This window comes from Neofelis nebulosa, chromosome 14, assembly GCF_028018385.1.
Source record: "Neofelis nebulosa isolate mNeoNeb1 chromosome 14, mNeoNeb1.pri, whole genome shotgun sequence".
In the NCBI taxonomy this organism is placed as follows: domain Eukaryota; kingdom Metazoa; phylum Chordata; class Mammalia; order Carnivora; family Felidae; genus Neofelis; species Neofelis nebulosa.
This window is the reverse complement of record NC_080795.1, coordinates 46344363-46364286: the sequence shown is the minus strand read 5'-3', so window position 1 is coordinate 46364286 and position 19924 is coordinate 46344363. Positions and strand designations below refer to the sequence as shown.

General features: G+C 36.1%; 1 protein-coding gene and 1 long non-coding RNA gene across 3 annotated transcripts in view; both read left to right on the top strand.

The window, feature by feature from the left end:
* RNF19A (ring finger protein 19A, RBR E3 ubiquitin protein ligase) overlaps nucleotides 1-18774 on the top strand; it is a 56464-nt gene extending 37690 nt beyond the window's left edge. For both annotated transcript variants that reach the window (XM_058698698.1, XM_058698697.1), the window contains 7 exons: nucleotides 4839-4983; nucleotides 5976-6138; nucleotides 9956-10070; nucleotides 10598-10759; nucleotides 13458-13671; nucleotides 15357-15500; nucleotides 16603-18774. In XM_058698698.1, the coding sequence (XP_058554681.1) occupies nucleotides 4839-4983; nucleotides 5976-6138; nucleotides 9956-10070; nucleotides 10598-10759; nucleotides 13458-13671; nucleotides 15357-15500; nucleotides 16603-17293 (1634 nt within the window). In that variant the 3' untranslated portion in view covers nucleotides 17294-18774. The remainder of the gene's footprint in view (nucleotides 1-4838; nucleotides 4984-5975; nucleotides 6139-9955; nucleotides 10071-10597; nucleotides 10760-13457; nucleotides 13672-15356; nucleotides 15501-16602) is intronic.
* On the top strand, nucleotides 6145-9457 carry LOC131494370 (uncharacterized). Its single transcript, XR_009253347.1, has 2 exons — nucleotides 6145-8931; nucleotides 9165-9457. It is a non-coding gene; the product is annotated as an uncharacterized LOC131494370 (long non-coding RNA).
* Nucleotides 18775-19924: the final 1150 nt, after the last annotated feature.

The window sequence follows — 19924 nt, the reverse complement described above, 5'->3', positions numbered from 1 at the left end:
CAGAGCACTATAGTTATTTTAATAAAAAATGCAGCATTCAGTTCCTGTTACTACCTTTTCTCCCTTCAGTTTTTGAAAGTGTTTTATGTGTTGGCATTTCTGTCTCAGAAGCACTCAATCTTTACTGTGGAAGAAAATGGTACTGAAGTTGGAAAGATTTTATTGTAAAAAAGTGAAGTGCCGTGATGATTTGCATAACTGATAGCTAAGGATGTCTGAAATTGTAATTTATAAAGATATATTATGCAAAGCTTAGCAAAGATTTTTAATAAAATATTAAGTTTGGATATATTACCTTTAGATTATTTCTAATTGTGTAAAGATCACAAAGTTACAGGTTTAAAATGGTATTTACTTTTTGAATTCTTTCATTTACATGTTTTGTGAAATACTACATCTTTTATTTACAGATGTCTCTTCTAATTTTGTGATCAAGGATTCAAATCATACCTTAGTGGGGAGGACACTAAGAATTTTGTGTCTTTGGCTAAGAATTTAAAAATTACCTGGGGATATGTACATGAACAATGTATGCATCTTCTAAATCTCAAAAATTAAAAAAAAAAATTTTTTTTTTTAATGTTTATTTTTGAGGGAGAGAGAGAGCATGAGTGGGGGAGGGGCAGAGAGAGAGGGAGACACAGAATCCAAAGCAGGCTCCACACTCTGAGCTGTCAGCACAGAGTTTTGAGTGGGGCTCGAACTCACGAACCACGAGATCATCAACTGAGCTGAAGTTGGACGCTTAATGGACTGAGCCACCCAGGCGCCCCTAAAAAATTTTTCTGAATCTCTTAATGTTCTTTGAGTAAAAATTCCAAAAATTAATATTTCCCATTTACAAAATTTTATTGTTTATTGGGATTTTTAGGAAAAATACTTTTAGAAAAATAGTTTTTTTTAGAAAAATACTTTTCTCACTAATTATAAAATGGAAAAACTTGGAAAGTACAGAAATTTGTACAGAAAATAATTTACATTCCTACCAGCAGTGTATTATTGAGATAGTCATATACTTAATGCTATCAGAGAAAAGTCTTATTCAGTAAAGTTGAATTTTAAATTAAACATTTAAAATGATATAAACTTGAAAGTCAGCATTTAATATTTTATATAATGTACACAGATTTTCATGCTTGTTTGCTGATTGACTTGTTTCTGCTTACTCTCCTGAAGATTTGGGGTAGAACTCAAAGGTATTAATAATGAATTGTAGGTATGGGTCCAGAAGCAATTCAGAGAGGACCTGATATATGTAAACTGTACCCTGTAGAGTCAGCTGTAGCCATTGAATGGTCCACTTGGAAATGATACTCCTCTTTTTTAAATGTAGGGATAGGTGTTTATTGGTTATAGGACACATGACATACTGAGTAACAGACTTGACCCTGGAATCAGTGTCTCTGGATATGAATTGTAGCTTCTCCACTAATTCTCTGTGCAACCCTGAACAAGTTGTCTCAGCTATAAAATGAAGATATTAATAATACTTATGTCTATAAGGTTGAAACATTTCCTGACACATAGTAGGTGCTCTGGCTGTTAGAGGTGGAGAAACTAGAGAAACCAGTCACCTGCTAGAGATTTGCATTTGTTACTGATTTTAAAATAAACATCATGATTTAGTCATCCAAATAAATGTTGATCTTACAGTATTCACCATGGGGGATTTTATGTTGTTGTTTTTTCAGCAGTGCTACCCTGGAACACCTTATTGGTCGTAACCTTTAGATCCTAATACAGCCACTTAAACTATCTTCTTAATGTCAGTTTGATTTTTGGAAATGGCCAGAAGTTCCTTTGGAGCTAAGTTTAACCACTAGAATATCATACCAAGTTGAATCACCGGTTTGGGATATATCCAAAGTAAAATGTGACTGTCTGATCATGGGAATTATTTTTTTTTTTTTGAAGTTTATTTATTTTGAGAGAGAGGTAGTGCAAGGGAGGGAGGGGCAGAGAGAATCTCAAGCAGGGATCTCTCAAGGGAGAGAGAGAATCTCAAGCAGGCTGTGCACTGTTAGTGCAGAGCCCAATGTGGGTCACGAAGTCACAAGCCATGAGACACATGACCTGAGTCAAAATCAAGAATTGGTTGCATAACCGACTGAGCCACCCAGGTGCCCTCGAGAGTGATTTTCTTTATATTAAGTTGCTTTGAAAGTAATTATGAAAGAAAAACTTCCCAAATGATTTGAGCCAAATAGTAGCATTGTTGGAATAAATATAGCCTCCCAAGGTGATTATTTTAAAAAGTTCATTTGGAATTTTTCCATATTTCAAAAATCTTATAATTCTGAAAATTTAAGTACATGCCTTTTTACTTTCAGTACTCTAAAAATCAGAACTCTCAGGACAAATGTTTATGTGATAGTTTCTTTTGATATAATCTATAAACTTGAACTTGGCTGCTCATTGGCGGGGGGAAGAGGAAAGGAAACTACCATCTGAAATGGTTTTATTAATTCCCATTATTCCAGATATCTTGGTATTTTTTGTCTCCCATTATCATGATTCTTTGAAAAATTGGCTGTACTTTTAAAGATTGCTTGACATAACGATAATAATCAGTTGACTGTTTCTTATGAGTGAGTTGAAGATAAGTAAGAGTGCTGTATTGTGATTATATTTGTCTTTAAACTGTGACAGTATTGCATCTACATGAGACACTTCTTATAGCTACTAGGGAGTTTATGCACTTGGAGTTCACATTTTAAATAACTATATTTTTCACTTTTGTTACTATATTTCCCCCCTTTATTAAAAATACATTTAATTGGTTTTCCACTCCCCTATCTACTACTGTCCCCTGTGTACTATTCCCTAATGCTACCACCCCCAAGAGATAACCACTGTTAACATTTTGTTGTGAGTCCTTACAGGTAATATGGTGGGGGTGGGAACATTTTTAAACAAATTTTGAGATTTGACGAATTTGACAAATCGTACAGTGTTTTGTAACCTGTTATTTTTTTTTCTTAATATGACAGTAGGCCAGCCCATATTTTAACAGCAAATAGAAATATGATTTAAAAAAAAAACCACAAAACTTTGTCAAACCCACCTTAAATACAAACAGGAAACTTTTAACATAAAGCAGCTGTGGATTAGTTGATGCTCAGGGAATGGGGCATCAGTTGACCATCTAATCAGTAAAACAGCTCTATTTAGGATTTTTGCATTTTGAGAGAAAAATATGTACACAGTGAATTTTTTTTTCTAATTTGTTTTAAGAAAAGAGACAAAGACAAAACAGCCTTTTGTAGATAAGTACACAGTGAAAACATTCACATGTATAAGGAGACCTCAAAAAAAATCCCTTATGGTGTTCATTCTCTAACATGTAATCTAAGCGTATTAAAAGGCTGTTTTGTGTTTTTAGAACATAAGAATGAATGAGGATGTCCCCTTTCAATTTGTTCTGAATGTATCAGAGCCAAAGTCGAGTGTCTTTACTCCCACCTCTAATTGAGATATTTACTACTTGAGTATACTCTGGAATGAGGAAGTTTATCAATTAATATGCCAGTTAAGCAGATAGTATTAGCATTTCTTTAATTTGATGTACTAGACATTATATCACCTATAAAAGCTAGCTTTTTAAAATTTATGCTCCAGTGTTAAAAGTATTTTAAGGCAGACTTTATGTCCTTTGGATCATTGAAATCATGACTTACGGATATTTTTAATTTTTATATTCTTGATCTGGCTGCATAGAGTTACCAGTTTGCTCAAAATTGTTTGAATTGTTAAAATACTAATTGTGAGCCTTGATCAGTTCTTAAGTTAAAAACCAGCTTTAGGGGGCGCCTGGGTGGCTCAGTCCGTTAAGCGGCCAACTTCGGCTCAGGTCATGATCTCGCGATCCGTGAGTTCAAGCCCCGCGTCGGGCTCTGTGCTGACAGCTCAGAGCCCGGAGCCTGTTTCAGATTCTGTGTCTCCCTCTCTCTGACCCTCCCCCGTTCATGCTCTGTCTCTCTCTGTCTCAAAAATAAATAAATGTTAAAAAAAAAAAAAAAAAAAATTAAAAAAAAACAAACCAGCTTTAGCTCTTAAAGAAGCAGTAAGGAAAGCTGAATTCACTGATAAAGCACAAGTAAAATATGACCATGAAACTTTTAGAAAGGAAACTAGAATATAGCTTAATGCTTATCCTGTAAGAAAATGGAACAAATACTTGAATTCAATGGCTAGTACCATGCATATCTTTTCTTAACTGTGTATAGTTAGAAAATATACCTCACTACTAATAATAGAAAATAATTTACTGGTTGCTGTTAAATAGATGCCAAAGTTCAAAATAGTTGTGTAATTTGAGATAACTTGTATTCTATGTTAGTGATTCCAAATGTTATGTACCATTTGATTTTAACTTAGCACCTGTGTGCATTGTAACCATATTACTGTGCATTATCCAGAAACAGCATTTGAATAAATGAATAAAAAAAGGACAAAGATAACTATTCTGTAGTATAAAGAATATCTACATTTTAATAAAGTAGAGATGGTTAGAAAAGTTTTAGAATATCAAGTGCCACTCAGAGAAGACAGCTATGAGGTAGGAACAAAGACAAAGTTTATGTAGTTTGCAGTTTGCCCAGGGCTGTCCTCGGTTCTCCTTTCTCTTTTTATTATTTTGTTACTGTTTGTTCTCATTGTTCTACTGTGTTTGAAAATGTTTACAGTTTAAAAATTTAATATAAAGTATGTTCCTTTCTTCAGTTAACAATCTGATATGTTAAGATTATTTTTGGCATTGCTGCAGTTGATTATCTACTAAAATTGTTATTTTTAGACCAGTTTTATGTACTAAACAGGTCTCTCTGTTTTCCTGATAGCTGATGATATAAAGCCATGTCCACGATGTGCTGCTTATATAATAAAGATGAATGATGGGAGCTGTAATCACATGACATGTGCTGTCTGTGGTTGTGAGTTTTGTTGGTTATGTATGAAAGAAATCTCAGATTTACATTATTTAAGGTAAGTTTATAGTAGGAGCTAGCTATTTAGTCTGTGGCCATACCACCCTGAATATGCCCAATCGTGTCCGATATGGGAAGCTAAGCAGGATCAGGCCTGGTTAGTACTTGGGTGGGAAGGGAAAAGGAGCTATTTATATCTAAATATAATTTTATATTGTAAAATAATTTGAAACTGTATTCTAAGCATTTTTAAACTTGGTACTTATAAGATTCTTAGAGGGATGTGTTTTATTTCAGTTACATAAATTTAAAAGGAACCAAATTATTGTGCTTGTCATTTGGGATTAGTCAAAAATAGGAAACCTAGATTTCTTCTTTTTTTGTGTTTGTTTTGTTTTTTTTTTTAAACTAGAAAGCTAGTATTTTATACCCCCATGTAATTATGCTAGGTCATAAATAATTCCAGTTAATTTTCTCATATATAAATTTCCTCATTTATTCCACAAAGTGAGCTTAATATAATCAGATAATTGTATGCCTAAAACAGGGATAGAAATAAGCATGTTTGCATTAATTTACTCTTCAAACACTAACATTTTCCGGCTAATGGAGAACTAGGGATAAATATTTAACCTGAATTCTAGTTATCAGTATTCTTTAAAAAAAATTTTTTTTAATGTTTATTTTTGAGAGCTAGAGAGAGACACACAGAGTGTGAGCAGGGTAGGGGCAGAGAGTGGGGAGACAGAATCTGAAGCAAGCTCCAGGCTCCAAGCTGTCAGCACAGAACCGTGAGATCATGATCTGAGCCAAAGTCTGACGCTTAACTGACTGAGCCACTCAGGTGCCCCTATCAGTATCCTTTTAAAATAATTTATGGTGATTCTTACACTGATTTTTTTTTTTTTTTTGGTTTTAATGAACCTAGAATTCAAAGAAAGGGAAAAAACCTCATTCCTAAGTATGAAAATTCTTTTAGAGTCATTTCTTTAATGTACTGTAGTCATTATTATGTTTTACAGCGGTTACAGTTATAATTTTTTTCATTAGTCCATCAGGTTGTACTTTTTGGGGGAAGAAACCCTGGAGCCGAAAGAAGAAGATATTGTGGCAGCTGGGGACACTTGTTGGTGCTCCTGTAGGAATTGCTTTAATAGCTGGCATTGCTATCCCTGCAATGATTATTGGCATTCCTGTCTATGTGGGCCGTAAGGTAAAATGCTTGATTCCTTATTAGTTTAATATCTTATTCTAAATCTTTAGATTTAAGGTTGATGATTTTTGTTTTGCCTTTTATTTGTTTTGAAAGATCATTTTTAGTATTTTCAGTATAAAACTACTTTATTTTTCATAAAATAATTTTCAGCATTCAGCAAACTCATACGAGTGCATAGAAAGTAGACTTGCTTTGGGGCAGCTGGGCGGCTCAGTCAGTTGAACATCTGACTTCAGCTAGGTCGTGAACTTGCAGTTCATGAGTTCGAGCCAGAGCCTGGAGCCTGCTTTGGATTCTGTGTCTCCCTCTCTGTTCCTCCTCTGCTCACACTCTGTCTCTCTCTCTCTCAAAAATAAATGAAGATTTAAAAAATTTTTTGTAAAAGTAGACTTGCTTTAAAATTACCTGAATCTGAAAACTTGAGTACATTTGTATTATAAACCTTTCTAACTTTAAGTGTAAAGTATTGAAGGACACACCTGATATTTTTCGCATGGATGTATATCCTTGTAAAGTCAGGTCTAGAAAAAGTTAATGGCTAAAAAACACATGCCCTCAAGGCAAAGAATAATTAGCCAGTTCCTAAATTATTTTGAACTTTAGTTCAAAGCTTTTATTTTCTTAGATTACTGCTATTACTAAATATGCTGTTTTGTAGATTATAACAATCTTTTGAAGGTCCAAACACCAATAATTACCAGTGAGTGGCCTGTGAATGATGAATTATATTTCATTAGCTATTCAATAATTCTTTTTTGAAAAGTTAAAGGGATAATTTGTGAAGTGGCTAAGAAGTCACTTAGTGGCTAATAGAAAATCAGAATTGAGAAGTAACTATAGAAGGTATCTAATTGCAGAATAGAGCAGAGGCATATAGCCCTTACTGTGTGCTGGGTGTTTTATGTACTTTGACTCCTTTTAAACTCACAGAAATTTATGTGTTAGAATATTGAGGTTTAGGAAAGTTTGAGTTACACAAAAAGAAGCAGAGCTAGGATGTAAACACAGATACATTCTTTATGTAAGAATCCTGATAAATTCCTCTAGCCATTTGGGCACTTCAGTAATGGGGGAGACACCAACTCCTGAAGCAGCCCATTCTGTTGCCTGTTATCTGTAATTGTTATGTTGAGTCAGAATCTGTTTCCCTTTGAATTGTTTCATTAAATTCCAGTTAAGACTTTTGGGGCCAAACTTAAGACAAAGCTGATCCTTTTCCGTATAACAGGCACATTTTTAAATATTCAACATATATTACTTTTATAATCAGAAAAATAACAATACATACTATTTTTTTAAAAAATTAGCTTTGGGACCAAGGATAAACATAGATACTTATGAGCCAAATGTTTATTATGGAAGGTTTTAAGTAACTAAGCTTGTTTAAAGTGTCCCATACATAATAGCTGATTATAATAATTTTTCATGTAATTATCCAAAGCAAGCCTTTGCTAAAAACAAAACTGTTTATTCAGATACTTAGAAATAGAAGTAGAAGGTAAATAGAGACTGTTGTACTGCACACACTTACAAATAATTTATAGAGGAGGGATTATTTACCTCATTGTTCAAGTCGTAGGTGCAGTTACCAGTCTCCTTTTTTCAAACATCTACAAGTTGATGAATTAGTTTTCCATTGAAACAATTTTCTCTGCGGTATTTGGGGATACAAACCAGCCCAGGCAAACCTATTAAGTTGATAAAGTACCTAAAAGTTTAGTCTTTATTTGCAATAACAAATAGAAAATGTGGCACAAAATAGTAAAATAGAAAAAATTAAGTTGAACCAGAAGTAGTACGATATGATCACTGTAATTAAACATTAGTGCTTAAGGATGAAAAGTTTTCTGGAGGGTTCCAGTTTACTCTGTCAGTTTTTAGTTTTGGCTTTATTCTGCTTCAGTGCTGTTTTTCAGGAATGGTAGTTGGGAGAGGAGCAAGAATTAGCTGCAGTACTGAAGGATAATGAAAGATACCTTGGGAGGGGCTGCCATCGCTACCTGCAGGGACTGTTGAGGCAATTATAGAGGCCCATTCCGTAGGAACATATAGTCAATGCTGGGAAACAAGATTCTGACTAGGAAATAGGAATATTTCTTGTCCCACGCATGCTTCTCCCACCTCCCCACCCCAGCTTTCTCACTGTTTAATATATTTCACAAGACTCATTGTACTTTATAGCCTTCAAAATAACCATATAATAATAATAGGTTATTTTATTAAACCTCACTTGTAATATTGTTCATAAGTCAAGTATCTTATGTTAGAGACTACTTGCACACTTTTGAAGGCTGTTGTGAATCTCTATTGAAACAGGAGAAATGTACTTATTAGCTTTAGCCCTTGCAAATCACGAGACCAAAGATACTGAGCTGTTTTTTGTTTTGTTTTTTAATGTTTATTCGTTTTTGAGAGAGACACACACACAGCATGAGCAGGGGAGTGGCAGAGAGAGGGAGACACAGAATCAGAAGCAGGCTCCAGGCTCTGAGCTGTAAGCTCAGAACCCCACATGGGGCTTGAACTCACAAACTGTGAGATCATGACCGGAGCTGAGGTCGGACACTTAACCAACTGAGCCACTCATGTGTCCCAGATACTGAGCTGTTTCTTGAAGTTCATATATCTCCCAAGCCACTTTCAATGTGATATTAAATTCTATTTATTACTACTTATATTGTATACAAAGATGCTAAGTAGATCTAACTTCTGTCCCCTGGCAGCAGCATTCTCTTTTTTCCCTCTTTCACCTTTTTACTTTGAGCTATAAATGGGACCCCAGGATTCTGAGTCATTTGATAATATTTTTCTTTTTTTTTTTTTTTTTTAATTTTTTTTATTTATTTTTGAGACAGAGAGAGAGCATGAACGGGGGAGGGGCAGAGAGAGAGGGAGACACAGAATTGGAAGCAGGCTCCAGGCTCTGAGCCATCAGCCCAGAGCCCGACGCGGGGCTCAAACTCACGGACTGTGATATCGTGACCTGAGCTGAAGTCAGACGCTTAACCGACTGAGCCGCCCAGGCGCCCCGATAATATTTTTCTTTATAAAAAGGAATCTAAGTGACTTATTTAGTGGTGTTTGCTTATTAGTACTGCTTGTTAAAGGTTAATTTTTTTAAAAAATGGGGCAGGGGGAGCTGCCTGGCTGGCTCAGTCGGTTAAGCGTCTGACATCGGCTCAGGTCATGATCTCACGGTTCATGGGTTTGAGCCCCGCATCGGGCTATGTGCTGACACCTCAGAGCCTGGAGCCTGCTTTGGATTCTGTCTGTCTCTGTGTCCCTCCTCGGCTCACGTTCATTCTCTCTCTCTCTCTCTCTCTCTCTCTCAAAATAAATAAACATTAAAAAAAAAAAAGTTGTAGAAATCTCCCCTAGAAGCCAACTTTTACCATTTAGGGATGTTTATTTAGAAACCTGTGAAATGCTAAATTTCTTAGGAGTAATCCTATTAGTAAATACCCAATTCATAACTGTGTTGAAAATAATATTCTTAATTTCTTCTTTGCTCAAAACATGATTTTAACTATTCTTGAATAAGATTATACATTTACTCAAGACTATTTAAAAGTAAACACAAAGTAAAATCTATTAAATCACTGTCTTTTTGAAGCAAATTATTAATAAGGAGTAAACTGTCTAAGAATGTGGTTTAAGAACATTAAAACATTTGTCTTCAATTAGGACACTTAAGTGAATGAAGTTATAAAAGAAATCACTTTAAATTACTATCAAATGTATGTCTGGACTTTCATTTAAATTAAATATGTAATGTGTTTTTAAATCTTCACCTCGTTTTTATTTTTAATTCAAGATTCACAACCGATACGAAGGCAAGGACGTTTCAAAGCACAAACGGAATTTGGCCATAACAGGTGGTGTAACATTGTCTGTAATAGTATCTCCAGTTGTAGCTGCAGTAACTGTAGGTAAGAAAATGCTTAAAAATACAATAATCTCAAGTTTTAAGTTTTGTGGAAGGATTGAAAGCATTGTATTTTTTTTAAATATAATTTACTGTCAAATTGGTTTCCATACAACACCCAGTGCTAATCCCAACGATAATTACTTTTGTATTTAAGGACAATTTAAACTGAGCCTACAGAAAACCTCTCATTGAGTAGTTGTATTGGTTAAAAGTATTATAGACTCAAGAGCCTAGCATTAGGATAATTGGTAAATTCTTAGTGGCTCATTCCCTCCTTCACCCCATACAGTTTGAAGACTTGGCACTTAAAAGGTTGACATCTTTTTTCACCTCACGAGTGTCAGCTGAAAGATTCGGAGCTTTGAATTTGTTTGTTCCCCTTATCAGCTGGGTAAATCCACTTTGGGCAAGAGTTGGAGAGCAACAGCACTTTTCTCCTGTATATTTTCTCTTGAAAAGGCTTTCTAAAAAGTCATGTTTCTATGATTTATTTTTTGCCTTCTAATGACTAATTTAATTCCTCTTTAGGTATTGGTGTTCCTATTATGTTAGCCTATGTCTATGGTGTTGTTCCAATTTCTCTCTGTCGAAGCGGAGGTTGTGGAGTCTCAGCAGGCAATGGAAAAGGAGTCAGGATTGAATTTGATGATGAAAATGATATAAATGTTGGTGGAACTAATACAGCTGTAGGTAAGTCCTTTAAGCAAAGGAAGAAAATGTACTTATTAATAGTTTGTTAGGGGATAGATAACATGCAAATTAGAATTTCCATTGCCTTCTTTTCCAGAGGCCTAATAGCATTCATCCAGAAGTATATCATTGAAATACTGCCTAGGAAAGGTGAATGGATGAAAACAGGTGGAAGGATTCTGGGTACCTAACCTACACTGGAAATGTAATGTCTTAGAAGTTCTAGACTTCAGTCTTCAATTTTGCTTAAAATATTACAAGTCAGTAAAGATAGGATATGAAGAGAAAGGTAGTTCATAAAAGAAGAAATGCAGATGGCCAGTGAATAGAGAATATCTTCAACCCACTGTTATTCAAAGAAATATGAATTAACTAGAGAATGAAAAGGCCCTCATAGACTACCAGTAGGAGTAAAACCTTAAAAAATGTGCATGTTCTATATTCCAGCAATTCTTCTTATAGAAATTTGTCTTCAGGAAATAATTAGGCAGAAGTACAAAGATAATATGCACTTTCTTCCCTCCCATTCTGTCTTGAACTCACTCCAAATGTATTTGGAGCCTTCCACTCTAGGGTTTTATCTCTACCACTCCACTAAAGCAGAGTCATGAGTGACCTCCATGTTACCAGATATAATGGTCACCTTTTGGGTTTTATCTTAATATACCAGTACACCTGACATGGTAGACCATGCCCTCCTTCTTGAAATATTTTCTTCACTTGTCTTCCGGGAAACCTTTTCTCATCTCATCATGTCTCCTGGCTACTTCTTGTCAGTCTTCATCTACGCCCGCTGCATGTATAATCTCCTCTATTAAATAATATGTAGACTGACGACTCATAAATTTGTGTCTAGGCTGGAACTCTCCTTTGAACTTCACATTTGTACATCTAACTCTCCTCTTTAATCTACACTTGAATATCTAACAAGAATTTCAAGGTTAACTTGTCTGCAACCAAACTCTTCACTCTAAGACGTGTTCTCTCAGTCATCATCCTCACCTCATTAAGTAGCCTCTCCATTCTTGCTGTTGCTTGGGCCAAAAACCTTCACTTACAGTGACTCCTCCTTTTCCCTTCTTACCCTACATCAGATCCATCAGCAGATTCTGGTGCTTCCTTCAATATTTAGCTATAATCCAACCATTTCTTACCCTCACCACCACTATTCCATTAGTCCAAGCTACTATCCTCTTCTTGGTCTATTGTAATAGCTTCTTTAGCTCATCCATCATCTTATCTTCCACTCACTATTCCACAGCGTAGCCATAGTGATAACTTGTGAAACATAAATCAGATCATGTCTTTCTTGTGCTCAGAACTCCGCTAGTGCTTCCAACTGTGCTGGAGGAAAAATCCACAATCCCTACCGTGGCCTGTACAGCTCCACTCCACATGATCTGTCCTAGGCTGCATCTCTGAACTTCTTTCTTGTCACTCTCCTATCTTATACCATCCCTCCTTCGTGTTTTTGAGGATGCCAAGTACACCTTTACTTGTAGACTTTTAAACTTGCAGTTCTCTCTGCCTGGAATAGTTTTCTCCCCTGGTATCAGATCTTATAATAGCTTACAGACAGTTGGATCTGTAGGACATATCTAGAAATCAGCTTCTGGCCCATTTTCTTGACCTGGAGAATAATAAGTGGTTTAAATGGAACCTTGTTGGAAACTCACATATTTGCCTCCAAAGTCAGCTAACTTTTTCAACCGTCACATTTTTTACAGAATTCCTAAATCATCTGGATTTTCTTTTTTTTTTTTTTTTTTAATTTTTTTTTCAATGTTTTTTATTTATTTTTGGGACAGAGAGAGACAGAGCATGAATGGGGGAGGGGCAGAGAGAGAGGGAGACACAGAATCGGAAACAGGCTCCAGGCTCCAGGCTCCGAGCCATCAGCCCAGAGCCTGATGCGGGGCTCGAACTCACGGACCGCGAGATCGTGACCTGGCTGAAGTCGGACGCTTAACCGACTGTGCCACCCAGGCGCCCCCATCTGGATTTTCTAAAAAGTGCTGACCACTTTTTTGGGAAGGGGTGGGATTTTAAGCCAATTTTGCCTTAAAGGGAAAAATTTGATTCCTTAAAAGCACTTATCACAATTTGTAATAACTTTTTTGTTTACTTGGTTTCTTAAGGATGAGGGCTATATATGTCTTCTTTGTTACTGTATTTTTAGCACCCAGAACATAGTAGGTACTTGCTTTCACCATATTTATTTGTTTCCATTAGCATACAAAAATCCTAGTGTTTTTAATCCTAAAAAAAAAAAAAAAAAGGAGAAAACCAGTTTCTCCTCTCCCATTTCTTCTCATTCCTCATTTCTTTTTTTTTCTTTCTTGAGTATAGTTGACACACAGTAATACACTAATTTCAAGTGTGCAACATGGTGATTCAACAAGTTTCTGCATTATACTATGCTCACCACAAGTGTAGCGACCGTCTGTTCCCATACAGTTCTATTATGGCAAAAAGTGGTGACAGTTTAATACTGAGAGTTAGTCCTTAATCTGTTTTTAAACTCTGAGATACTTCTCTTTCCCTTTACCCTATAGTTACTTGTTCCTGAGTCCAGATGTCTTTTCTGTTCCTGTGTATGTTTTATAATAAAACGTCCTATCTGAAATCATAGAGGAATTTAAGAAGAGGAAAACTAATAATCACACTTATTTAATTTCTTTGAAATATTTGCATTTAGACACAACCTCAGTAGCAGAAGCAAGACACAACCCTAGCATAGGGGAGGGAAGTGTTGGTGGTCTGACTGGCAGTTTGAGCGCGAGTGGAAGCCACATGGATCGCATAGGAGCCATTCGAGACAACTTGAGTGAAACGGCCAGTACCATGGCTCTGGCTGGAGCCAGTATAACAGGGAGTCTGTCAGGAAGTGCCATGGTAAACTGTTTTAACAGGTAAGAGAAATGTGCTTTGTTTTCTGTTTGCCTTCTGTTAACTACAAATTATTCATTAAATAAGAATTTTGAATGATTATGTCATTATGTAATCATTATGATGATTACATATAACCGGGCTGTGTCAGAGTTGAAAATGGTAATATTAAAAATGAATCTTAGTGGTGAACAGGAGGTTTTTACTTGTTTGAATTTTCTGTCATAATAGTATATACCCATGGTATGGTAAAAGCCAACTCTATGGCATAACATTCTGCCAGTTTTTTCACTGCACTTGTCACATCTGATGTTATGAATCCGTGCTAGAGCTGCTTTGGTAGGCACAGTAAAGGAAATACTTAAGCCTGGACCTTACCTCTCAAGACAGCAGCAGCTGGATGTTAGAAAAAGAGACATTGGGTTAAGGCCTAGGGGAGCAGGAGGAATCAGGATATGTGGGAGTGTGTAAACTGAGGCCAGGGTAGTCTAGTCCACCTGAATCCTTTTGTATATTTATGTTTATTTCATTCTCACCAAGTCTTTTACCAACAGCCATACAGATAAGTAGGAGAAATGTAAAGCATTTTTATCTTCCTTTGTTTCTTTTCTAATTCAGTATTCTTTACTTCTGTTTATTAGCTTTTTTAATGTAAGAAAGTATACATGAATTAAAAGATAAATTGGTCATATTTATCTTATTTTTAGGTAGCTTGCTTTTGAACACAATTCTTAAGTTATATTATTATGTCATTTTTAAAGAATCAGATATTTTATAGGATCTTTTTAAAAAATGTTTTTAAAGCTTATTTATTTATTTTGTGTGCAAGAGAGTGAAAACTAGCAGGGGAGGGGCAGAGAGAGAAGGGCACAGAGGATCCAAAGTGGGCTCCATGCTGATAGCAGAGAGCTTGATGTGGGGCCCAAACTCATGAACCATGAGATGATGACCTGAGCTGAAGTCAGATGCTTAACCAACTGAGCCACCCAGGTGCCCCAGGATCTTTTTTTTTTTAGTTTATTTATTTTGAGAGAGAGCTAGCAAGTGGGGGAGGGGCAGAGAGGGAGGGAGAGAGAATCCCCAGCAGGCTCTGCACCATTAACGTAGAGCTCGATGCGGGGCTCGAGCTCGTGAACTGTGGGATCATGACCTGAGCCAGAATCAAGAGTCAGATAGTTAACTGAGCCACCCAGGCACCCCAAAAGTCAAATTGGTTGTATTTATCTTAATTTTTAGGTAGGTTGCTTTTAAATACAAACTCTTAAGTTATAGTGGTGTTTATTATTATGTCTTTTTTAAAGAATCAGGTTAAATTTATAGGATCATTTTTAATATATAGATCCTCATGATTTTTTGATTCACTGTTCTGTCAAGTAGAATGGTTTTTAGTGTATTCAGATTTTGTTTCACACTCAAACATGGCCAGCATATTTAATTAAAATCCTTTATGTCCTTTTTGTGTTATTCTGTTAGTATCTTACTTGGCAGACAGCTAATTTTTCCTATTTTATTTGGATGGCTGGTACTGTTCCGTGTGCTGCAGTAGAATTTAAATAATCAAATAAAAGGAGGCTAAAAAAAATGCTGGTAGTTGTTTCTAAAATAGTTTCTTAATTCCTAGCGATTCTTAATGCAATTATTTGAAGATATGTATTATAGTAGTCTGATATTATATGTAATTTTTTTTATCTCCTCCCTGCTTTTTAAGGTTGGAAGTACAAGCAGATGTACAGAAAGAACGGTACAGTCTAAGTGGAGAATCTGGCACAGTCAGCTTGGGAACAGTTAGTGATAATGCCAGCACCAAAGCAATGGCAGGATCTATTCTGAATTCCTACATCCCGTTGGACAAGTAAGGAAAGAACTGTTATAAAGTTAAAGATTTTTTTTCTTTAATTTTTTAATGTTTATTCTTGAGAGAGACAGAGCACAAGTGGGGGAGGGGCAGAGAAAGAGGGAGACCTAGAATCCAAAGCAGGCTGCAGGCTCTGAGCTGTCAGCACAAAGCCTGATACGGGGCTCGAACCCATGACCTGATCATGAAATCATGACCTGAGCCGAAGTCAGATGCTCAACTGACTTGAGCCACCCAGGTGCCCCAAAAGTTAAAGTATTTTTTAAATTAATTTTAAAAGAATTATTCCTATCATTAGGCAAAACTATCATAAATAATGGTTACCAACTATTGGGTTCTCTGGGAAAAGCAAATGAAGAGATGTCCAAAGTAGGCAAATCCATAGAGCCAGAAAGTATATTAGGTGTTGTCGGGGTGGGAAGACAGGCAGTGGAAGTGGATACAGAGTTGCTTGTGGGAATGATGAAAGTGTTGTGAAGTTAGGTGGTGGTGTGATGGTTGCACAACTCTGTGAATACACTAGAGAACATTGAATTGTGTGCTTTAAACAAGGGAATTTTGTGTTATGTAAATTACATCTCAATAAAGCTCTTCTGAAAAAAAATGGAGAACGTAAAAGTACCTGGACCAGCATAAGCAATAAATGTAGCTATTTCTGGTTTTTTTTTTTTGATTAAAGCATTATTGTAAATATAGTCCTATTATTTCAAGTAATTTTTTTTTATTTTTTTTAATGTTTTTTTAATTTATTTTTGAGAGAGAGACAGAGCATGAACGGGGGAGGATCAGAGAGAGAGGGAGACACAGAATCGGAAACAGGCTCCAGGCTCTGAGCTGTCAGCACAGAGCCCGACACGGGGCTTGACGTCACAGACCATGAGATCGTGACCTGAGCCAAAGTCGGATGCCTAACCGACTGAGCCACCCAGGAGCCCCTCAAGTAATTGTTGAATAGAACTTGTCCTACATGAATTTGTTCTGACAGCTTTTATGTAGTCTTTGAATTTTTCACACAGAATCCCTCCCCCTTTGCTGCTAACCTGAATAAAAATAAAAGGAAGTTAGAAATTTGTTTATATTTGTTACTCTTGTGTTCCAGAGAAGGCAACAGTCTGGAGGTGCAAGTAGATATTGAATCAAAGCCATCTAAATTCAGGCACAACAGCGGAAGTAGTAGCGTGGAGGACGGCAGCGCCGCTCGGAGTCATCCGGGTGGTTCATCCAGTGGTTTGCCTGAAGGTAAATCCGGTGCCACCAAGTGGTCCAAAGAAGCAACAGCAGGAAAGAAAGCAAAAAGTGGTAAATTGAGGAAAAAGAGTACCATGAAGATAAACGAGACCAGAGAGGACATGGATGCACAGTTGTTAGAGCAGCAAAGCACGAACTCAAGTGAATTTGAGGCTCCATCCCTGAGTGACAGTATGCCATCTGTAGCGGATTCGCACTCTAGTCATTTTTCTGAATTTAGTTGTTCTGACCTAGAAAGCATGAAAACTTCTTGTAGTCATGGTTCCAATGATTATCATGCCCGCTTTGCTACTGTTAACATTCTTCCTGAGGTCGAAAATGACCGTCTGGAAAATTCTCCACATCAGTGTAGCATCTCTGTGCTTACCAAAACTGCTTCGTGTTCAGAAGTTCCACAGTTGAATCATATTGCTGAAGAACATGGTAACAATGGAATAAAACCCAATGTTGATTTATATTTTGGTGATGCACTAAAAGAAACAAATAATAACCACTCACATCAGACAATGGAATTAAAAGTTGCAATTCAGACTGAAATTTAGGCCTATAAATGCTGCAAATTAATTACCACTGAACAACCTTATTTGGAGCTGGTTGAACTACATGTGACTACTTTAAGTTTCAAGTTACCAGCAAATGCCAGGTTGCATAATCTAATGCAGATACATTTTCTGTGTTCAGCAAAGCGTTGTGTTTCATGTGGCTCTTAATTACCAAACTATGAAATGAAGGCTTTAAAAAGTGCATTATTGTAAGGACAATAATTCTTAAGAGAAGTATGTTTTGTGTGTTCACCACAAAACAATGCTTGAAGCACATACTGTGTATTTAGATAGAAATTTGGCTTAATTTATAATCAGTATAAAGTACTAATGCAATTAGAAACATTCTTATGAAGAAAACTTGAGGCTTAGGGATAAGTGGTTAGTGACATTTTATTGAAACCACTAAAGGATACTGTTTAAAGAACTTTCCAGGTTACTCTCAGTATATGATCCTCTTTGTAACATTTCTGTTCATAACTGGGTATAAATTTCATTTTTTTTCTTCATATGCAATGTGGATATATAAAGCTTAATGCAGCCCATTTGCTACCATTTGGATACTTAGACACTTTGAGCAAGATTGTGGCAGTTTTTGCACAACTTTGAAATAGAAATACCTGGTACTCTCTCTATATCTTGCATCTTGCTGTTGCCATCTTAGAAGCAAAGTGTAAAAGTAGGTAATTAAGTATACTGACAGCACCAAATAAGGTCTGTAAAACTACAAAACACAATTCCATTAGTTTATAAGTATTACAAAAAAGTCACCTTCTACCAAGGGGACATTTGCACCCCATTGATTCTTGGTGCCTTTGGAATAGACTGGATTTTAAGGGCCTAGTTGTTTGAAGATTTTGCTATATTGTTTTCCATAGTGTCCTCTCTAGCCACTTTGGATTATGTAGACAAATAAAAGATAGATAAACATGATTAATAATAACAACGCTGAAAAAGTATTAGCCTACCAAAGACACACTCAGGCTTCAGTGATTACATAACCTCAGTTTTTAACACATGCGTATCTTCTCTGATCATGAGCTCAAAGCACGGTGCAGAGTTTGTACCAAGTACTGAGGAGGGGATCCGTGTATGGCTGGCTTTACTTTCTTTTGCTTTTGTTTATGGAGGGTGGTCAGCTGACATAAACAGAAGTTGGCCAAAATACTGCCTATACTGTTATATAAAACAGGTTAACCTCAATGATAGCAGTTGAAATGTTCCATCTTAAGTGTTTCTGTTAAGTATTACCATTATGGTGCTACTGAGCGTTTTCTTTTGATAAAAAGAAAAATGCCCTGGGCTGCAGTCTTCTTCCATCACTTGTTCTCACCAGGTCCATTAATATGCTTATAACACTAGTGCCAGTTATTTTATTTGATAATGCTTATTATGGTATTTGTATATTTGTTTGCATTCCAATTTTGTTCAACAGTGAGTGTGTAAACTGCATACATTAAATAAATGTAAATACTAATGTATTGCTGCCTTATGGTTCGTTTGCAAGTGTTTTTATAAGAACAAGAATACTTATTTGCTATATGGCAGGTATTTATAGATCTTGCAAGCTATTGAGATGATTCTGTATCCTAGTCTCAGCCCAAAAGGAAGCATCTGCTGAAATTCTCAACAAACAATGTTAGAAACTGTCCTTTCTTCATGTCTGATACTTGCCTTTCCTCTAGAAAGAAGCTGCTTTATTCATCAACATATTTTATTTTTTAAAGTGAATTGGGATCTATCATTAAATGTGAAAAGATACGTATTATAAATCCTCATCTTAACAGAAAAGTAAAAAGATCTTAAAAGACTATTCTAAGATTTTCTCTGGCCACATAAGACCATGAAACTAGAGCCATTTAAATTTAAGCTAGTAATTGTAATCAAATGCTTTCCATCCTCGTAGCCTCTAAAAAATGCATTGGTAATTGTTTAAATTTCCTGTTACATAGTTAATAATGAAACTAATATGTATGCATATGTTGCCCACCTTCTTGACATTTCTGTAAAAGACCGAAGATTAAATGGAAAGTGAAACGAGTTTTGGAGGAATACGGCAAAAGTGGTGCCACAGAGGAGGTCGGTGCATTCAGTGTACCTCACTCCACTTCTGGGTGTGCCCTCAACAAGTACTGCCCCAGTCTCACTTGAAAAAAATGGTCTAAACCTTTCCACTGGTTTCAGAAGTTCCTTCATCTCCCACGGATCCTTCACACTTGGATTAATTTAGGACCAAGCCAAATTCCCCTAGAGCTCAACTCTGAGAACACGAGAATACTCCAGGGTTCAAGCAGGCCTTAACTCACCAAAATCTTTGTAAGACCGTTTGTAGTTTGCTTTTTTTAAGGCCTACAGGGGAAAAGTCACAGAGTAGTGAGAGAGAAGAATACAAAGATTATAATGGCATTACTCTACTGTTGGTTATGTAGACCACCAGTTTAATGGGATTCTCTTAAATATACAAATTCCCAGCCTCAGAGCACTGAATCTGCTTGTATGGTAAATTTACACAGTCCATCACTATTATTTTCACCGCAAATTGAGTTAATTTGTAAATATGTAAGACTTTCCACAGCATATTGTCTAGTTAAATGTAAACTTTGACCACCAAAGGGTAAATATGTTGAAAAC